The sequence below is a fragment of the Rattus norvegicus genome, chromosome 10 (assembly GCF_036323735.1).
Source record: "Rattus norvegicus strain BN/NHsdMcwi chromosome 10, GRCr8, whole genome shotgun sequence".
Lineage (NCBI taxonomy): Eukaryota > Metazoa > Chordata > Mammalia > Rodentia > Muridae > Rattus > Rattus norvegicus.
In genome coordinates, this window is record NC_086028.1 from 102,554,268 (window position 1) to 102,574,121 (window position 19,854).

The window sequence follows — 19,854 nt, forward strand, 5'->3', positions numbered from 1 at the left end:
GCCCCTCCCGGGCGCGCCTGCGCACAGCGCGGCGGGCGGGCGGAAAGCGCGCAGTCACTGCTGTGGGGAGGGGGGAGCGGCCCGTGGAGGCAGTTAGAAAGCCCGCCAAATGCTCTTCCGTGGGCGAGGCCCGCGAAGGCGGGGGGAGGGGGAAAGAACGGAGTTCTACGGAGGGAGGAAGAGGAAGCGCTCCCTACCAGGGCCCCGCCCTCTTCCCCACGCCAATACCCGGGCTCCACGCGCTGTTCCGCTTAGCGGTCAGCCCCGCCTGTCTGGCGGTACTGTGCACCCATTTGCCTCTCTGTGTCCCTGGCTGCCTCGCGTTCCCCTCTCCCGCCGCTCCTGACTTAGGCTCCCTGCGTAGGGTTACCTCGGTTTCACTTCTCGGGGCCATTCCTCTCCCTGAAGGGGCGGGTAGTGTAAACCTAAGGCACGCGCTAACCACAGCGTGCGGGTACCCTCCCCCAGCCCCGCGCCGGAGACTACATTTCCCGGCGGGTCCTGCGCCCACACCGTGGTCAGCTGACCGGTCTCGTGATCTGCTGTGAGTCAGGCGGGGAGAGCGGGCCCCCGCTGCTGGTACTGCTCTTTACCCAGATCCCTGTCCCTGCACCCGGAGTTGCTGTGGGCAGACCCCAGGTCTCCGCTGCACTCGGTCGCGTCCCTGGAGTGTCCGGACTGTGCCGGTGGGGAGAGTTTTCCCCTAAGCCTGCGATTCCCATCTCAGGACTGGAAATCGGCAGTCTGGCTGCGTGGTTCTCTCATCTCGTTTCTTCCCTCAGGACTGTAAGGGGGTTCGACTGGAGGTGATTATCCTGGGCCGCTCCTGACCTCCGAGCAAGCGGAGCCAAAATGTCTCCGGAATCTAAAAAGCTTTTCAACATCGTAATTTTAGGAGTTGCCTTTATGTTTATGTTCACCGCCTTTCAGACTTGTGGAAATGTGGCGGTGAGTTGGAATCTGTATTCCTTCCTTTGAAAAGCCTGTCAGAATGCACTCCATCTGTGACAATAAACGTTTATGTCCGCTACCACGCCAAGCTCGCACCTCCTACTTTTCAACCCTTCCTCGTTTTTTCTTAATTCCGTGTATCAGATACTTCTCGTTTATGGGGTGTTAAACACTGGCATTTATTACTCAGATGCGGCTTGCAGTTTGAGTGTCGACCATATTTTAATTCTTGTGAGTGTTAAACTCTGCGTTTAGTGCTTGGGTGGCTAGGGCTCTAAAACCCATTGTGGGTACAGCTGATTGTTGGTTCCCCATCTCGAGTATGTCTTCTGCAAATGAGTCTTTTTTTTTTTCTCCTCTTGTGGTGGACTTGGGTCAGAAGTGTGTACCATAACATTTTTCTAAGGCTTTCCCGCGGGGAGGGAGATGGCAAGACGTTTTCGTTGATTAGTTTTATCTTCCACGCAGCAAACTGTCATCAGGAGCTTAAATAGCACAGATTTTCATGGCAGTGGATATACCAGGTATTGTACTGTGTGCATGACTTTATTTTGCATGTCATACGTAGTTCCATACATCTCTTCAGGAAAACCAGCAATAAAATGTTGTAACTGGATGGTAGCAATGATTGGGTCAAATCTGTCCGTCTCGTTTTCTGGTTTTAGAGCCAGCCTGCTAGATCAGTAAGGACAGAGGCACACACACCTCCAAGAGTGTTTGAATTAATCCTCAGAACCTACCTGGTGGAGGAAGAGAACCTGTCGTGGGTTGTCCTGTGGCTTCCACACAGGAGTACACTCTCGTACCACACAAGCATAAGTTTTAAAATGTAGTAATTAGAAAGTTACAGGCCGGGCATGGGGGTGCATGCCTTCAATCCCAAAATAATACGTGGTGGTAAATGTCTTTACGATGACAGCCTCCGATTTTCTGTAGAATTAGACTTTGGGATTGAGAGCCTGACTTCAGAACTGGAGTGCTTTGCTACTTCAGGCAAGTCCTCTCAGTGACCCCAGGTTCCTTGCTAAGATCATGCCAATGCGGGCAGTGCAGTGCTTTCTGTTTAATATGCATGCAAGTCGTGTCCAAATCACCTTCTAACCCTAAACAGCGCTGTGATTGTTGAAACATTGGATCTTCGTGGCTCTGTGATTTCATAATCATTGTAACTTCATTCTCAGTTTGTAATTTCATCAGGAGCTTTAAGATTTTTATGCTGTTTAGACCCAATTTTATGGACAGAGAAAATGAAAACCTCACAAGTCCATAGTACTTTGTTTGTAGCTGGAAGTGTGCTGAACACATGCACATCCTCTCCCAACCCCTGCCCTCTCTCAAGTAGCCTTGCCCCCTGTCTAGCCTTGAACTTCTGATTGTCTCCCTCCCTACTGATAAGCTTAAAAACCTGTAGCACCAAGCCTGGCCTCAGGGTTCCCTTTTTTTTCCCCCCCTCTTTTCCTCTTTTTCCAATCTACATCAAAAAATTTAGCATCCTGCAGCCCAAGACTACTGAGAGCCTCTCTGGCCCTCACTCCCTGTTGTCCCAAAGGTGACTATGAGGCCTCTGTCAGCCTGGCTTTACCCACTGCTGAGATACGGGACAAACTGGGCACCGGCGGTTGCTTTGTGTTTAACAGGGTCTCACTCTAACCCTGGCTAGTCTTACCTATTTATTTGCTTTGATTTTTTTTTTTTTTTTTTTTTTTTTTTTGGTTCTTTTTTTCCGGAGCTGGGGACCAAACCCAGGACCTTGTGCTTCCTAGGCAACCACTCTACCACTGAGCTAAATCCCCAACCCCGCTTTGGTTTTTCAATACAGGGTTTCTTTGTGTACCCTTGGCTATCCTGAAACTCATCGTTCTAAGACCAAATTGGTCTTAAAGTCACAGAGATCCTCTTGCTTCTGCCTCCCAAGTGCTGCGATTAACCAAATGTGCCACTTCCTCTAACTTTGGGTTCTCTTTAAAACAAAAACCCAAAACTTTTAGTTGACAAGAGTTGTACGTGTTTATCTCTACTGTGTATACATTACAGAATTGTGATATTAAGCTATACACACACTTTTTTTTTTCTTTTTTCTGGAGCTGGGGACTGAACCCAGGGCCTTGCACTTGCTAGGCAAGTGCTCTACCACTGAGCTAAATCCCCAACCCCTACACACACTCTTTAAATGCATTTGATTGATTTAAGAAATTTGAAAAATAGGGGCTGGGGATTTAGCTCAGTGGTAGAGCCCTTACCTAGGAAGCGCAAGGTCCTGGGTTCGGTCCCCAGCTCCGAAAAAAAGAACAAAAAAAAAAAAAAAAGAAATTTGAAAAGGACATACCTTGTAGTACACTCTGGCCCGGAACCCAGCCATGCTTAGCCTGCTGAGTACTGGGATGTCAGGCATGCCTTGCTGTGCCTGGGTACCTTTTCTTCATTTCTCTCTGCTTATAGGTTTGTCGTATCCCCCAATTCTAAAACTCTCCTTATTTTGGTTCTTTATTACCTAAACATAGTATGTGGTATCTGAGGATAAGTGGGTGTTGGTGTCCTTTTTTTTTTTAGGTAATTAAAAATGTTACCAACTTTGCAATATTTTGTTTTCTGTGTATTTCAAAGAACAAGTGAAAAGATACATTCAATATCTGAGCAGTTTATTGAACCCAAAGTAATATGAATTTACAGATTCGAACAGTTTAGGCAGATAGACACTGCCTAATAAGTGAAATGAGGCCCTCAAGATAGCTTTAGCTCTACTCTGTTTAGGGTATGTGTAGTAAACTGGGTTAATCCCAGCACTCGGGAGGCAGAGGCAAGGGGATATTTGTGAGTTCAAGGCCAGCTGGTCTACAGAGAGAGCTGCAGTATAGCCAGAGCTACATAAGGGACCTTATCCCAAACAACAGCAAAAGATGCGTATAGTAGCAAGGGAAAAGAAAAGATAACATGTAGTAGGATTAGGTAAGGGGTATATGCTTGTAATCCTGATATATGGGAGACTCAGGCAGGAGAATTGTGGGTTCAAGGCCAGCCCTGGTGACATAGTGATATCCTGTCTCAAAACCAACTGCCCATATGGATAACTTGTATATTTATATAACCTATATTTGTAACTGAACTGTGTGTAACAGTGCTGAGGAATGGGTGAAAAATGTTGAGGCAAGTAAAGTAGATTGCAGCGTGAGCAGGTTATAACCTAGCTTGTTGTCTATAACAGACGTGCCATGAAGCTGCAAGGGAACAGACTGCTTGAGCCCCAGGAGCAAAGTCTCCCAGGCTGGAGCCTGACTCACCACTCTCTGAGGACTGGTTGAACTGGAGGCAACACTCAGGGCAATTCTGTTTCCTGTAAAGTGAGGTTGGGTAGGAATGCCTTCCCTCTGTAGCATCTAGACTTCAGAGAGGAAAGTGCCTGGCACAGCACTTCTTACCGCTGTTCAGGCAAGCTGGCAGAGAGAACGTGATGCAGACACTTGATACGAGCCAGACGTGGTGACACATGCTAGTAACCCCAGCAGTCTCCTGTGACAGACAGACAGGAGCGTAGGTGCAGGTTTGAGACCAGCCAGGGTAAGTCTTAGAGACCCTGTCATAACCAACAAATAAAACCCAGCCAGTTTTTATTGTTTGCATGCCTCGAATGCCTACAGTCAGCACTCGGGAGGCTGAGGCCGTGAGTTCAAACTCAGCCTGGGCTATACAGTGACTCACTAGTTCAGTTGAGCCAGGGCTACATAGTAGGGCCCGGTCTCAACCAAAACCTTTACTCATCTATCAGTAACTAATATGTTAATATGTGAAATGAATGTGTACTTTCGTATGTTACATAAAATGAGAACTTTATTCTGAGGGTATTAATGTAAATTCTGACTACAGTCTGTGACATTTTTTGTGAACTTATAAAATTTCCATATTATGAATAGGATTTTAGATATCTTATTCTGTGTGTGTGCATCTGGGTGCCTGCACACCACACTGTGTGCGTGGAGATCAGAGGACAGCTTGGGAGTTGGTTCTCTCCTCCCACGTGGTGGGTTCTGGAGATGGAGCTGGGGTCTCTGGGTTTGCCAGAGATGCCTCTGCCCATTGGGCCATCTGGCCGCCTACGCAAAATTTTAAACGTGAATTTTTGGGGGATGTTACTTAAGGTTTTTATTCTCTTTCCCCCCCTCTGTGTATTGAGCAGCTTGGCAATTATTTATGGCGTGTTCTCTGCCTCAAATTTGATCACTCCGTCCGTGGTCGCCATTGTCGGGCCTCAGATCTCTATGTTTGTCAGTGGTTTGTTCTACAGGTGAGTGAATCATCTTTTTCCATCGATTGTTTAGTGGGGAGCACTTCAGATCATCTCTCAAGCACCACATAGGAAGTTACTTCAGGGGTCCGACTCTCAGCTTTCTGCTCAGAAACACTGAAATTCTAACCCACGAGTGTATCAAGGTGGTTCTTGTGTTTCAGACCAGGTCTCACGGTTTGCTTACCTCAAACTGGCGATCCTCCTGGCTCAGCCTTCAGAGTGTGTCTTATTATCTTCAGGTTCCTACGTGTCTGGCAAATTCAGCGTTTGCCTTACTATTAATCAGGGTCCAAAAATCTCTCTGTGCTGTGGTCGAAAAGAACCTTCCACGAAATAAGCTTGCTTTCCGTTACATCGGCAAGCAGGTTTACGTGAACTTAAGGAGATGATTCTGGACTCAGGCTTCATCCTGCACGGAGCTCACGGCAGTCGTTGCAAACCTGCGAGGTGTCCATTGTCAACACCTAGAGATAGATGGGAAAAGACAAGCAGCTTGGGCTGGAGAAGGCTCAGTGGCAGAGTACTGGCCTGTCAGACTCAGAGGGCCGGACTCCATCTCTTCCAGGGGCAAAGGGGGCAGTGGGGCAAACCAACTCTCATTCATGCCCCTTTCATAAAGCCAAAACTAAGAGAGTGCTTTCCAGGTCGAGGCTGAGGGTGAGAGCCTCTGTGCTGGCCCCGGGGCTGCATGCTTAGCTCTGTCTCAAGGACTGTTTGACTGTAATGCACTGACCTATTGCATTTTAGCATATACATTGCCGTTTTTATCCAACCTTTCCCATGGTCCTTCTACACAGCATCTGTTTTCATCGGGATCGCAGCTGCCGGTGAGCATCTCCCACGCCCCCTCCCCCAAACACACCTCCCCGGGGTGCAGCGGGTGCACGGCGCACATTAGTATCGGAAGCTACCCGATGCCATGCCTTTAATGAACTTTTGGTTTGAATTTCAGTCCTTTGGACAGCACAAGGAAATTGCCTGACAATAAACTCTGATGAACACACAATCGGGAGAAACAGCGGGATTTTCTGGGCACTCTTGCAATCTAGGTAATGATCTCTTTGGAGCTCAGTCTGCCCCTGGGTCTCCTTGTGACGTCGCTTACTAGATCTTTACCAGGCGGTACAGATTCTCTCTCCATGATTTACACAAAGCGCGTGGAATGATTTTACTAAAGTTTAAAATCAGCAAGCGGAAAATGTTATCCTCCACGTTAACATCCTCTGTGGTTAAGGGCTTTGGGTTATTTGTTACATGTGGAGACTGAAAGTTAACCCACGTAAATATGGCTGTCTGGAGCCCAGGAGCCACATCCTTCCACCAAGCTGCGCGGCCAGGTAGCTGTGAGCAAATACACTCTATTCGGAAGGGAGAATGGCGGGACCAAGGCTGAAGCATGCAGTGGGTATCTTCTGAGACAAACCCCAGCAGTCATTCTTCCTATGCCTTTGGTCTCCCTATTTCCTGAAGAGCTTGGTACAGGGGAGTGCACCTATAATTCCAGCACTCACGAGGTAGAGACAGAAAGATTGCAGTTAACTCAAGGCCAGCCCGGAGCCAGCGAGATGGCTCACGGATAAAAGAACTTGCCACCAGACCTGATGTCCTGAGTTCTGTCCCTAGATTCACATGATAGTAAGAGAGAAAAACTCCCTCAGCAGGTCGTCCTCTGACCTCCAGCATACACCGTGTCATCCTGGAACGCCTCCCCTGAACAAACAACTAACTAAATGTAACTTAAAAAAAAAAAAAGAAAAAAGAAAAACTTAAAGATTTTTGGGTTTTCATAAAGACTTAATTTTGACTGTTTAGTTGACGGTGGTGGTAGGGATTGTGTGTGTTTGGTTGGGAGACTCGGTAGGCTGGCCTTAAACTCCTGGTCTCAGGGGGATGGTTTTGCTTCAAGCCTCCCAAGTATCGGGGACCACAGGTGCACCCCACCAGGCCTGGTACAAAAGTTTAGCTTTAAGACGTTAGAGATTAAGAAACAGGAGAGCTAGTGAGTGACTGTTCCTCAGGGAAGTATTCCAAACGGTTGGATACTTAAATTGTGTGGTTTGTTCACAGACTCTTCAAATTTTACCATTTAAAAATAGCATGCTTGTTCCCGACTTAATTCAAGAGTCCCAGTAAGTCACGTGTGTCTGAATGAATCAAGTCCTGCTGGGCGGTGCCCAGTCAGGTTACTGTCACATGCTTACGGGTCAGTTAACTCTCAGAAAGTCAGGTGGTGTGGCCCTGTTAAGTAACCTAGGGCAGGCAGGGTCTTTACAACATCGCCTCCCGTTTTCTCACAAGCTTCCTTCCCCCTCCAAATAATGGGAATGGCTTTAAAGGCTTTAAAGACCCTCAATCCCAGCCTGACACAGTGTCCCCGGCCTTTTTTCCCAGTACTCAGAAAGGCAGAGGGAGTTCCAGGCCAGCCAAGGGTACAGAGCAAAACCCCGTTTCAAGTAAATCACCAACATAACCGGAGGACTCCAGTGATCCCCGAATCTTCTCCTTTCTCTCCCACAGCTTGTTCTTTGGGAATCTCTACATATATTTTGCCTGGCAAGGGAAAACCCAGATTTCAGGTGGGTCTTACTCATGTCAAGGGTCTGTGCCCGCTCCCATGTTGGAACTGTGCCCTCCCCAGGTTAGAAGGGGAGGGAAGGTCGTGTCCTCCGACTCTTGTTCTTCTGCTCTTAGTATTCTCTAGCTAGAAGACAAGGATGGAGGTTTCCTTCTCCTAAGTGCTGACTGATACCTTGAAATAAAAATGTACTGAGGAAAGGTTTCACTGCCTGGGGGCAGCCAGGGGGCGAGGCACTCACCCTCTTCTTTTGTCCCTAGAGAATGACAGAAGGACTGTGTTCATCGCTCTGACAGTCATAAGCCTCGTGGGGACCGTTCTGTTCTTTCTCATTCGGAAACCAGATCCTGAGAATGTCCTAGGAGAAGAAGATGAGTCTTGCGATGATCAGGACATGGAAGCCACCGAGTAAGACGCCTGGGGCATGCCTCGAGTTAGAGTAGATTTTGAATAGTCATGGCCTAGGGATTGATTACTAAACCGTTTTATCCCAGCTACTGTCATGTCTGACAGATGGGCACAGGGAGAACTTTCAAAGCAAAGGTGAAGGAATGCGGCAGGCACAGAAGGGAAGGGCCTTCTGTAGAAGGGAGGCCGTGAAAGGTCCCCAGGGACTTAAGTCCTCCCCCCACCCACTGCTCTCAGCCGCTAAGTCTGCTCTCCTTACCTTTAGTTTTTAACACATTTGTCTGTTTGTGTACACATGTATCTGTGTTTGAGACAGGGTCTCACTTTGTAAATCTGGCTGGCCTAGAACTCCCCAAGAGCCAACTGCCCGTGCCTCTGACCTGACCCAGCCGAGGCCTGCAATTTTACAGACCTTAGTGGAAATGGGGCTTTTTTCTTGGGAGTTTCCGAGGGAGAAACCAGTCTGTTTTCTTTTCCCAGGTCTGCCCAGAACAACGTGACAAAGGCAGTTGATGCGTTTAGTAAGTATTCTCTTGTGTCTGAAATGCAAGAACTATTTGGGAACACCTCCAGCATTTGCCTCCCCCTTTCCCTGGTAACTCTGGATTGACGACTCCCAGTCTTTTCAGTCTTCCAGGTATGCCCTTCTAAAGTAGCTCAGTTTCTCCGCCAGTGTCTCTAACGTGGGGCTGTTGTGAATGAATGAGAGCACCACCCACCTGAGGAGTGTGTGAGCGCTGGGAGGAGGCCTCAGGTGTGGGGACTCTGTGCTGACACAGGGAGGTGAGAAAACCCCAGGCTGCTCCTTTAGCAAGCATTCCATAGGGTTTCTTGCTGCCGTGTGCACAGTGGTTCTAAGGATTCTGAAACAGGCAGGCGCCTCCATTCCAGAGAAGAGAGCTGAGGTTTCCAGAGTCTGTACTGAGCCCTCTCAGAGCTCTTTACAAGTAACCGAGCAGTGCTGGAAGCATGGAGGAAGTTTGATCCAGTGAGATTGAGATGAGGAACACTGCTTGCTCATGAGGTTGCGGTCAGGTGGCTCAGTGGTTGGCACGTGATTATCAGCGTCCACTGTAACTTCTATAAACAAGCACCATCTAACTTACTGACCCAACAGGCTGTCAAGAAGTCCTACCCAGGGTCAACCAGCTGGTCAGAAGGTGACTGAGGTGGATTTGAACGCAGACTGATTCACAAGGGAGACAGTTATTCCCTCAGACATGGGTAGGCTCTGACCCCGCCTCTCAGCCTCTTTGCTTCCCAGGAGAGACGCTTGCTAAGGCAGTTACTTCACGGAGCAGCTCGCTGCAGGCCATCAGCTCTGACAGCTTCATAGTGCCTGCGGCCCTTGGGGATATGAAGCCTTGTCATTTCCTTCTGCCCGAGTGGAAATTCTTGATCTCATCAGCCGATGCCTGGCTCAGAGGTCACAAGGCCTCCTCTTAGAAAGAACCTAGGATGTGGGACATGTGTGCTCTGTCATTAGAGCTGTTTAATCCGGCTTTTACACACTGCCCGTGTTTGAGGGATACAGTCATAATTATAAATTATAAATTGGGGTTTCGTGTATTAGCATTAGGGTATAGCTATGTTTCCTGCCATGATGAGAGGTCACTGGAGGTCTGGCTGCCCAGTCTGGAGTCTAGGAGCTTGTCTGCCAAAGGGTCAGAGAATCGAGGTTAAAACTCACAGAAACAGATCAGCAACTTTCTTTAGACTGATTTGCAGAAGGTAGCTAAGACTTGCCTGACGCTTATAGATTCTTCATTTCAGCCCTGTAATTCCAATACTTGAGGGCAAGAGGGTCAGCCATCATCCTCTTATACCAGCCCGGGATACAGGAGAGTCTCTGGAAAAACATCCAGATGTGATCTTGCATGTATGCTAGTCTGTGTCCGTGATCCTAACAGCGGGACATTGACAGGAGATTGGCTTGTTCCAGACCATCTTGGACTACATAGTACATTTCAGTGTAGCCTGGGCCAGAGTGAGACCCTGTCTTCAAAAGAGGCATGGGGTGCATTTTTAGAAATGCAGTCTCCACTGGGGATCTCATCTACACCTCTCGGTGCTAAGGTTGAGGTCGAGGTGTCTGCAGTGCGTGGACACCATAGCCTGGTCTGCAGTCAGTCTCTGACCCAGGTGCTCTCGGCTGGCTCCTCTGTGGCCTCTCTGCAAACTCTTTATCGTCTTGTGTAATTCTGGTTTCTTTCCCCTCTCGTTATTAAGATCTAAAGACACGAGGGGGACAGTGTGTCTAGCACTTGAAATGAGCATTCCGTTTACACAGCAGGCCTCGTTCATGTCTCCTGCATTTTACTCTGAGGGTTTAGGTTCCTTGTTTTCTGGCCTCAGCAGTGACAGGACTGTTCTGACTGAAGGAAACGGTTGCCGATTAAAATCTAGCTAAGTTGGGTTGGGGATTTAGCTCAGTGGTAGAGCACTTGCCTAGGAGGCACAAGGCCCTGGGTTCGGTCCCCAGCTCCAAAAAAAAAAAAATCTAGCTAAGTCTGTCCCGTTTTTCTCCTTACAGAAAAGTCTCTGAGGTTGTGCGTCACCAAGGAGATGCTCCTCCTGAGTGTTACGACTGCCTACACAGGTATAGCTGCTCCTTCTGCCCTGCTGCTGTGTGGTGATGGCGGGACTCCTCATGCTTGGCTCCAACTGCGCAGTGCTACCCTGAGGCTGCTTTCAGAGCAGCTGCCTCTAAGACAGTTTCATGCACATGTCCGGTACCTTCCTGGTGTCTGATAGAAGACTGAGTCCTAGGCCGACGTCAGGGCTCTGACCTGCTCACTGAATAACCTTCTTCCTCCTTGAGCTCTTCATGTGAGTCACAGGAGAGGTAGACCTCAGTGTGGCCAAAGATCCCAAAGGAGAGCAGAAAAAGCTCACCAAGCTTTCTGCAGGCCTGTCCTAGACCTAGCCTTGTGTCACTTCTACTGCGTTCTGTGGCAGCCAGCCACGGGGCCAGACCAGAGTCAGTGCCAGGTAGCCTGAACCAGCGAAGTCAGAGCAGCAGGGAGCACTCAGGGCATACCCAGGAGGGCTGAGTGACTCTGGTATCTCTTAGGGAACGAACGAGGGCCGTGTGAGACTGAGGTATGAGAATAGCCACAGCCCTTGGTCTCAGGAACGATGAGGTCTTGTACACCTCATTGTAATGCCAGTGTTGGGAGGCTAAGACAGGATTGCTACAGCTTCAAGGCTGGCCTGAGCTGTAGTGTGAGAGCCATCTCAAGAACAATGAGTAGGATGGCCTGAGCCAATGGCTGGAACCGCATGATGGGCTTCTCTGTCCTCTGACCTCACACGCAAACACACACTTGGTGTGCAACGGCAAGGCCCAGGCACTTAGCCTCTTCTTGGGAAAGTGAGATAAACATATTTTTAAGGTTTTATAGGATTAGGATTAGGGTGTAGAGACTTTCCTGACTTTATCTTAATCTGTTACTTAATTTTTCCTTGCTCTTTATGTGTGTGCACTGTGTGTTACTGCCAGTGCTGGCCAGAGGAGAACATCAGCGCCTCTGGAACTAGAGTTACAGACAGTTGTGAGCCGCCGTGTGGGTGCTGGGAACTGAACCGGGATCCTCTGGAAGAGCAGGCAGTTGTCTTACCCATGGAGCCATGGCTGCAGCCCCAGCCGACTTCACTCTCAGTTCAGGAACCCCCTTTGCATGTTGGAAAGAGCCCGTGAAGCATCGCTGTGTCCACAGGAGCAGCTAACGGGCTCCCTGGCTCTCCGGGGCGGCTTTCTTACCGGCTGGTGAGCCCTTCCGTACGTGCTATTTCTGTCCGCTGATTTCACATCCTTGCGGTATCCTGCCTGATGCCAGCCTCACAGAAGAATGTCTGTTTAACCCGTGTTTTCACCAAAGACGGGGAAACTGCCCCCCTTGACCTGTCTTACTTTGAGCCTCTGGAGAACTTAACATGGACTGGGCTTTAAATCAGGGCTTTTAGAACTTTTTCTACTCTTGGTCTTTACCCAGGAAACTTTTATGTAATTCCATGCGAGCACAGGTGAGTAGGTCCAGGGTGGAGGATATGCTGGGACCTGCCTTCAGTCCCAGCCCTCAGGAGGCAGAGGCAGGTGGGCCTCTGAGTTCGAGGCCAGCCTGGCCTGCAGAGCGAGCCAAGACAGCCAGGGCTGGTCTTTTGTTTGTTTGTTTGTTTGTTTAGTTTGGGTTTGGTGGTTCTTGTTTGTTTGCTTGCTTTATTTTTGAGGCCTGATCTCCTGTTGAGCCCAGGGTGGCCTAGAACTCACTGTGAAGCTGAAACTGATCTCAAGCTCTTGATCCTCTTTCTCTATCCCAAGTGCTGGGTTACCATTTAATGGTTTTTTCATAAAGATTTATTTATTTATTATATATAAGTACACTGTAGCCGTCCTCAGACACGCCAGAAGAGGGCACCATTACAGATGGTTGTGAGCCACCATGTGGTTGCTGGGAATTGAACTCATGACCTCTGGAAGAGCAGTCAGTGCTCCTAACCACTGAGCCATCTGTCCAGCCCTTAATGATATTTTTTAAAATGTAACTCAAACAGCAGTGTTTAAAATCAAGTGCTCTGGCCCAGTGTGGTGGCACACACCTATAATCCCAGTTTGACTTTCAGATGAGCAAGACCCTGTGTCCAAAAAAAAAACCAAAAGCTGTGACCGGACTGAGGATGTAATTGCATAATTGAGTGACAGAGCGGTTACCTAGCAAAAACAGGGCCATAGATAAGAGTGCTAGCATTGGAGTAAGAATGGGGGCAGCCCAAAAACGCAGGCCAGAGTGATGGCTCGGTGGTTGAGAACACTTGTTGCTCTTCCAGAGGTTTGGTTCTCGGCACTCACAATGGTGGCTCAACTGCACACATATGGTGCATAGACATACGTACCTACAGGCAAAGCACCATACACATAGCAGTAGAAAATAAGTCAGCTGGGGCGTGGGGGGTGGTACACGCCTTTAATCCAAGCACTGGGAAGGAGAGGCAAGAGGGTCTCTGAGTTTGAGGCCAACCTGGTCTACAGAATGAGTCCCAGGACAGCCAAGGTTACCCAGAGAAACCTGTCTCGGGTTCAGAGGTCAGAGAGCCTGTGTCAGCACAGTCAGGTTCCCCCCTGGTTGTCACCTTCTGTGCAGTCACAGGGCTGGCAGAAAAAGCAGGAAGCAACCACCCTAGTGCCTCCTGCAAGATTGCTGATCTCAGCGGGAACTGTCACATGACCCCGTCATTTGAAGGCTGCCGCTGCAGAGCCTCCGTGTTGGGGAGTTCAGTTTGGTGTGGCTTTGGGAGACGGCCGTGACCAGTTGTGCAGCATAGAGCCACCCGCTCCAGAATTGTTTAGTCTCTGACTTTTGTCTGTGTGTCCTCATATACGTCAGGCTTAGCTGCTACTAGACACAAGCCAAAGACAGGAAAGAGCCTGGCCTAGAGTTAAATTAACCCTGTTTCCCCCAAGGTCTGGAGCTGACCTTCTTCTCCGGGGTGTACGGAACCTGTATTGGGGCCGTAAACAAGTTTGGGACAGAAGAGAAAAGCCTCATTGGACTTTCTGGCATCTTCATCGGCATTGGAGAGATTTTAGGTAGGTTGGTTTGTTTACTTTAAAAATCTTTCATTCAGAGTCAGGCTGGAAAGCTGTATCTGTGGGAGTTCAGGGCTGGCCTGGGCAATAAACGGAGACCCTGATTCGGTTTTAAAAAGGAAGAAGAGGCAGGCATGATGGATGACGCACGACTCCATTCTTGAATCTTGAGAGGTGCAAGCAGGATGACAGAGGTCATTCTTGGCTGTATAGTGGCTTTGGGTCAGCCTGGGCTACTTAAGACCTTATCTCAAAAAGAAAGAAAAACAACAACATTTCGTTAGCATAAAGATAGAAATCTTAAGTCTCCTTCACCTCTTTGTCCTTGGGTTTCTAGCATCCTACTTACTTACATCCACTTGGGTATATTTTATTTTTATTTTTGTCCATATTTTATTTTTCGATCATCACTATTTTTTTAACTTTTGCTTATTTGTGGGTGTGGGTGTGTGCACACAGACCAGTGGAGGGCATCTAGAGTCCCCTATCACTGTCTGTCATTTGTCTGAGGCAGGGTCTCTCCCTAAACTTGGAGTTGACAAACCCTTGGGCAGGCTGGAAGCCTTTGGGCCCCAGCAGTCTTCCTGGTCCTCCCAGGCAGAAGGTGTGCGATTAGGCGGCTGTGGCTACACTGTTGTTGGCTGTGGCAGTTCTGGTTCTGCAAGGTAGTGCAAAGAAAGCCTATTGCTTAAGGAACAGTCTGGCTCTCCTGGAATGATTGTTCCCGCTTGAGGTGATGTCATCACAGGGCGAGCTGTCCAAGGCTCTGCTGCTTCTCAGTGGGATGGATGTCAGAAACCTGCTGGCACCTTTTCGGGGTCTGGTATAGAACACTCACTGTACAGGCGGACAGTAAGACACCTCAGGACCCTCAGCCTTGTGCTCGCTTGGGGGTAAGACAGGTTGGATGCCCTCAGTTTCCACAGACCTGCATGGTGGCTGTGTGTGCAGAACTAAGGGTGTGACTCAGAAAGCAGGACAGCAGAGACTGGGGGAGGGGCAGGCCTCATCCTGCCTTCAGTTTCCTAATGGGCACGATGAGTCAACAGGGTTAGATGTAACTCACAGAACCTGGGAAAGTTCTAGACGTATGTACTCTGTTGCTCATTAAGAAGAGTGCAGGTTAACAACGCTAGGTACCCCAGGAGTTGTTCTCCAGGAGTGCTGCACCAGCAGTGAGGGCACGAGGGGCCAGGGCACGGAGTGGCATTGCATTGTGCAATGACCAGATCCCAGATCAGGGTAATGACATCTTAACCACCTCAGGTCTTTATCACCTCTTTGTGTTGTAGAAGTTTTCAAATCCTTCCTACTAGCTATCTTGCAACCCACACGTAATTATTATTAGCCATAGTTACCTCTCTGTGCTATAGAATATTAATTACCCTTTTTTTTTTTTTTTGAGATGGTCTTGCTATGTAGCTGTTGGCTGACTCAGAACTCACTATATAGGCTTAGGCTAGCCTCAAACTTGTTACAAGTTTGTACAACAAGCCCCATGCATATTAGAAGTTTTTTAACTGCTAACCTTGGGGGTGAAGGTGGGGAGGGGTGCTAGGAGTTACCTGAGCCTTGTACATAGTAGACCAAGGACTCTACCCCTGTGCTACCTGCTTACCCCAGTCTGTTTTTAAAACCCTGAGACAGAATCTCACGAAGTTGTCCAGGCTGGCTTTGAACTCCACCTCCCTCAGTCGCCTCGGTCGGTCCCTAGACCTATAGGACATGCCACCATCCTTGGCGCTGAGTTGTTACGATGGGTGAGCCTTCCTTAAAGCCTTTATTGCCTGCTACCTTACAGTTTGACAGTGATTCGTCCAGTCATGAAGTGGACAAGCTGTAATGAGAACGAAAGCATTGGGTGGGTGACCACCATGGGGGAGGTGGAGGCAGGGTCAGCACAGGCCTGGCCTGCCTGAGACCAGGTCTCAGGACAGCAGTGATGGTGAGCTATGAAAGCCTTTGTCTCTCTAAGAGGGCAGCAAGCGCAGGAGGTGCACTGGGTGTGTGGGAGGTGCACTGGGTGCAGGAGGTGCACTGGGTGTGCGGGAGGTGCACCAGGGGTGCAGGAGGTGTACTGAGTGTATTAACTCAGAAAAATAGCAGGAGCGTCTCTGGCTAGACATGCAGCTGACATGGAGGCCATGGCTGAGTGCCGTGGTCATCCTCGATGTCCTCACTGTGATGGTCTGTTTAGGGGCAGACATAGGACATCTGAGAGTCATTCTCTGCTCCACATTAGAACCTGTGACTGGTTCTGTGGTTGGTGAAAGCCTGAAGTGTTACTGCGTCCTCACCTACAGGTGGAAGCCTTTTCGGCCTGCTGAGCAAGAACAGTCGCTTCGGCAGGAACCCCGTGGTGCTGCTGGGCACCCTGGTGCACTTCGTAGCCTTTTACTTGATCTTCCTCAACATGCCTGGAGACGCGCCCATTGCCCCCGTGGAAGGGACCAACAGCAGTGCATACATCAGGCCCAGGTACGCTGCCCTTTGCTGGGTGGGTCCAAGTGGAGCGCTTAATCCTCAGAGTCTGTCAGCTTTGAGAGGTTGCCTGTCAAGAGTCGAGAGAGCAGAGAGTCCCACGGTCGTTTTGCAATGGTTGCTTTTACCTCTACCCTCCTGGCTCCTCCCTTGATCCGTGAAGGATACAGAAGTATCTGATGAGAATTTTATCCCCCCTCTTTAGCAGTGAACCATTCCTGTGTTAGAGGAGGAACAAGGCAGCAGCTGTTGGCTGAGCAGCTGCTCGGGCCTTCACGGTTTGAGGGCGTCAGTTGATTTCATTCGACTAGTTCATCACAGATGCCGTGTCTGGGGATAAATCCACAGACCCAAGGGAGCCTAGCCCAAAAGGCAGTATTTGCTTTCCAAAGAGAATAGACCAGAATTTGCTAGACTGCAAAGGTCCGTCATGTAGGCATAATTGTTTACAGATTCTAGTAGGGAGGCTGAAGTTGGAACCCTGAGTATAACATGTTTGCTTGCAGCCAGGCATGGTGGTGGTGCACGCCTTTAGTCCCAGCACTCGAGAGGCAGAGGCCGGTGGATCTACATCAGTTCAAAGCCAGCCTGGTCTACAAAGTGAGTTCTAGGACAGACGGCCAGAGTTACACAGAGAAACCCTGTCTCGGGGAAAAAACAAACAAAAGGAAGTTTCCCTCAAATCTGCGAGGCCTTGGGTTCAATCTCCAATAGCACAGAAGCCCTCAGCCAGGGTAGTATTTTCTTGTTTTGGGGCAGGACTATGCACACCTGTGACCTTACGTCTGAGGAAGCTGGGGCTTCAGGACCACAAGTACCAGGGCAGCCTGGGGTCTGTATGGGGCCTGAGGAGTGGCAGTGGCAGGGGTTGCCTAGCATTAAGGAGTTCCTGAACTCAGTCCCCAGTGTCCCCTTCACCAAGTAAAACACAAAACAAATATAAATGGCTTTTAAAGATTCATTTTTATGTATTTATGCATTCATATATGTACTTACTGAGACAGTTCTTTCTACATGGTCCTGGCTGTCCTGGAACTCTGTGTAGACCAGGATGGCCTTGAGCTGGCAGAGATCCACCTGGCTCTACCTTTGGAATGCTGAGATTAAAAGCATGCCCCCTCCCCCCAAAGCTTGTTTTTTATTTAAATTATATGTATGTATGGGCATGTTTGAGTTCTGGTGGTGCCTATGGAGTTCAAAGGAGCGCTTTGGGGCCTCTGGTGCTGGAGTTGTGGGTTCTGGGAACCAAACTCAGGGCCTTTACAGAGGCAGCGTATGCCCCTGACCACTGGGCCATCTTCCCTGTCCTACATCCCCTGACCACTGAGCCATCTTTCCAGTTCTATTTTTTTCCTTCAGCAAAGAAGTTGCCATCCTCTGCAGCTTTCTGCTGGGTCTGGGAGACAGCTGCTTCAACACCCAGCTGCTCAGCATATTGGGTTTTCTCTACTCGGAAGACAGCGCACCGGCCTTCGCCGTCTTTAAGTTTGTTCAGGTAACTGGGCCTGGGCTGCAGTCCGTCTCTTCCCTGTTCTCCTCGGTCACCCCCTCCCATGGGTAAAGGGGTTGTGAGGAGAACTGGGCACAGTGGGCTTTCACTCTGGGCTCTGCACTCAGGTGAACACTCCCGTAGGTCCCGGGTCCTCCTCTGCAGTCTCAGCCTCTCATCCGTGCACATCAATGTGCTGTTGTAATGCCCGCAGCTTACTGGGCGCTTGCTATCAGGAGAGTTGGGGTGCATCTGTGAGCTGGTGACCAGCAGGCTGTCTGATGGGCACTGCCGCTTGCAGATGTCCTTTGGGTCAGAAATGGCGGGCTGACTACGGAAGAGCTGAGGCCCCGGGGTCACTTGGTGACTTGTCTGGTTTCTTCCAGTCGATCTGCGCAGCCGTGGCTTTCTTCTACAGCAACTACCTGCTCCTCCACTGGCAGCTCCTGGTCATGGTGATATTTGGGTTTTTTGGAACCATTTCCTTCTTCGCCGTGGAGTGGGACGCTGCTGCCATCGTGGCCAGAGGCTCTGACTACCGAAGCATCTGATGCGATAAGGGAGCATCTCTGGGAAACACAGCCGGTCACTGCTGGTTAAAGCGGCCGCCTGTCTCACAATCGCTGGACGATGCTGAGTGTGGAAAGTGAGAACCAGGGCTGTAAAGTCAGGCGGGTTGGTAGTCAAGTTTACAGACCTTAGCAGCTCCCGCTAGCCAGCGGAGAAAGGGAATCCTGCTCTGTCAGTTACAACTGTTCCAAGATGTCTGTCCGCCCCCTCCCTGAGTCCCTCACAATCACATCCCCTTGGAAAGACTCTGCCTGGCTCGCCATGTGTCACAGGTGTTCTTGCTGGCTGTGGAGTGTTTCACTCTTTGGGAATAGGGAGCAGTTGCCACTCTGTGTGGATCCGGAAATGACTCCAACACATATCAGGGATGCTAAGACAGTTGTTTAGAGACAGGACCTCACTGTGTAGCCCAGGCTGGTCTTGGACTTGCAGCCCTCCCTCCCCCGCCTCCAGTGTTGGGTTATCCTAGGTGCCCAACACGGATTTAAAATACTCCAGTCTTTTTGAGTTAGGGTCTTGATATGCAGCCTTGGCTGGCCTGGACCTTGTACACCAGGCAATGCTCCTGCCTTCGTCTCCAGACTGCCAGGGTGGTGAGAAATGCTACCACACACCACTTGGCCTGAGACCTCAACCTCTCTTTAACGCTTTGTTGAACAAGTCTTACCTTGTTATTCCCAGCAGGGGGTGGCCAGTTATGTACCATGAGGTAAAGACTGTGTCATTTGTCAATCTTAAAAGCATATTTTTAATAGGAAAGAATATTAACTGGGGAAGGACTTCTGCTGTGGCTGTCCTGACAGTTACAATAAAGAAAACTCCATCCTTGAGTGGGTTCTGCATAGCCGTCCTCTCTGGGAGAATGCTTGAGTCCCCATAAGAACTGACACTCTTAGGATTGAGACATTAAATTAATTAAGCATCATGATCAGGACTTCTGTGTACCACAGGTTGGCCTCCAATTTGTGTTCTTCAACAACATTTTATTTTTAAATTCTTTTTTATTTATGTGTGTATGTGTCTGCCTGCTGTCTGTATGTGCATTGTGTGCGTGCGTGCCTGCAGAACTCAAGGAAGTCAGTGTGGGGATCGGACCTCTGTGGACTGAAGTCACGGACGGTTGGGGACTGTCTGGTAAGAGGTGTGGTGTCTTACTTAAACTTTGCTCTTGTTGTGAAGAGACCCCAGGCCACTTTTTTTTTTTGAGACAGGGTTTCTCTGTGTATCACTGGCTGTCCTAGAACTCACAAGGCTGGCCTTGAAGTGTCTGTCCCCCATGCCTTTCTGTTTCTCTCCGAGATTTATTCTTCTTCTTGATTCTGCGTGTATGCTTGTGTCTGTCAGAGGTATCCGGATCCCTTGGAGCTAGAGTGGTTGTGAGCCACCCAGTGTGGGCACTGAGAACCACACTCACATCCTCTGGAAGAGCAGCGCACACTCTTAACCCATGAGCCTCTCTCTAGGTCCGTGCTTCAGCTTCTCAGGCCATCCTCCATCTCACCGTGTAGCGT

At 49.4% G+C, this 19,854-nt stretch overlaps 1 protein-coding gene across 7 annotated transcripts; it reads left to right on the forward strand.

Annotated features, from left to right (window-relative positions):
• Positions 1–141: 141 nt before the first annotated feature.
• Mfsd11 (major facilitator superfamily domain containing 11) lies at positions 142–19,599 on the forward strand. Of its 7 annotated transcripts, none has more exons than XM_006247810.4 (14): positions 142–686; positions 783–948; positions 1,420–1,475; positions 5,123–5,230; positions 5,981–6,060; positions 6,186–6,282; positions 7,751–7,809; positions 8,069–8,216; positions 8,697–8,737; positions 10,750–10,815; positions 13,678–13,803; positions 16,107–16,281; positions 17,644–17,779; positions 18,160–19,173. In XM_006247810.4, exons 2-14 carry the CDS (start codon positions 853–855, stop codon positions 18,322–18,324), a joined length of 1,353 nt encoding a protein of 450 aa, XP_006247872.1. In that variant the 5' UTR covers positions 142–686; positions 783–852; the 3' UTR covers positions 18,325–19,173. The 7 variants fall into 7 exon arrangements, with proteins under 7 accessions (XP_006247872.1, XP_006247871.1, XP_063125548.1 ...); XM_006247809.5 differs by having other exon boundaries at positions 142–544; XM_063269478.1 differs by lacking the exon at positions 1,420–1,475 and having other exon boundaries at positions 142–544.
• Positions 19,600–19,854: the final 255 nt, after the last annotated feature.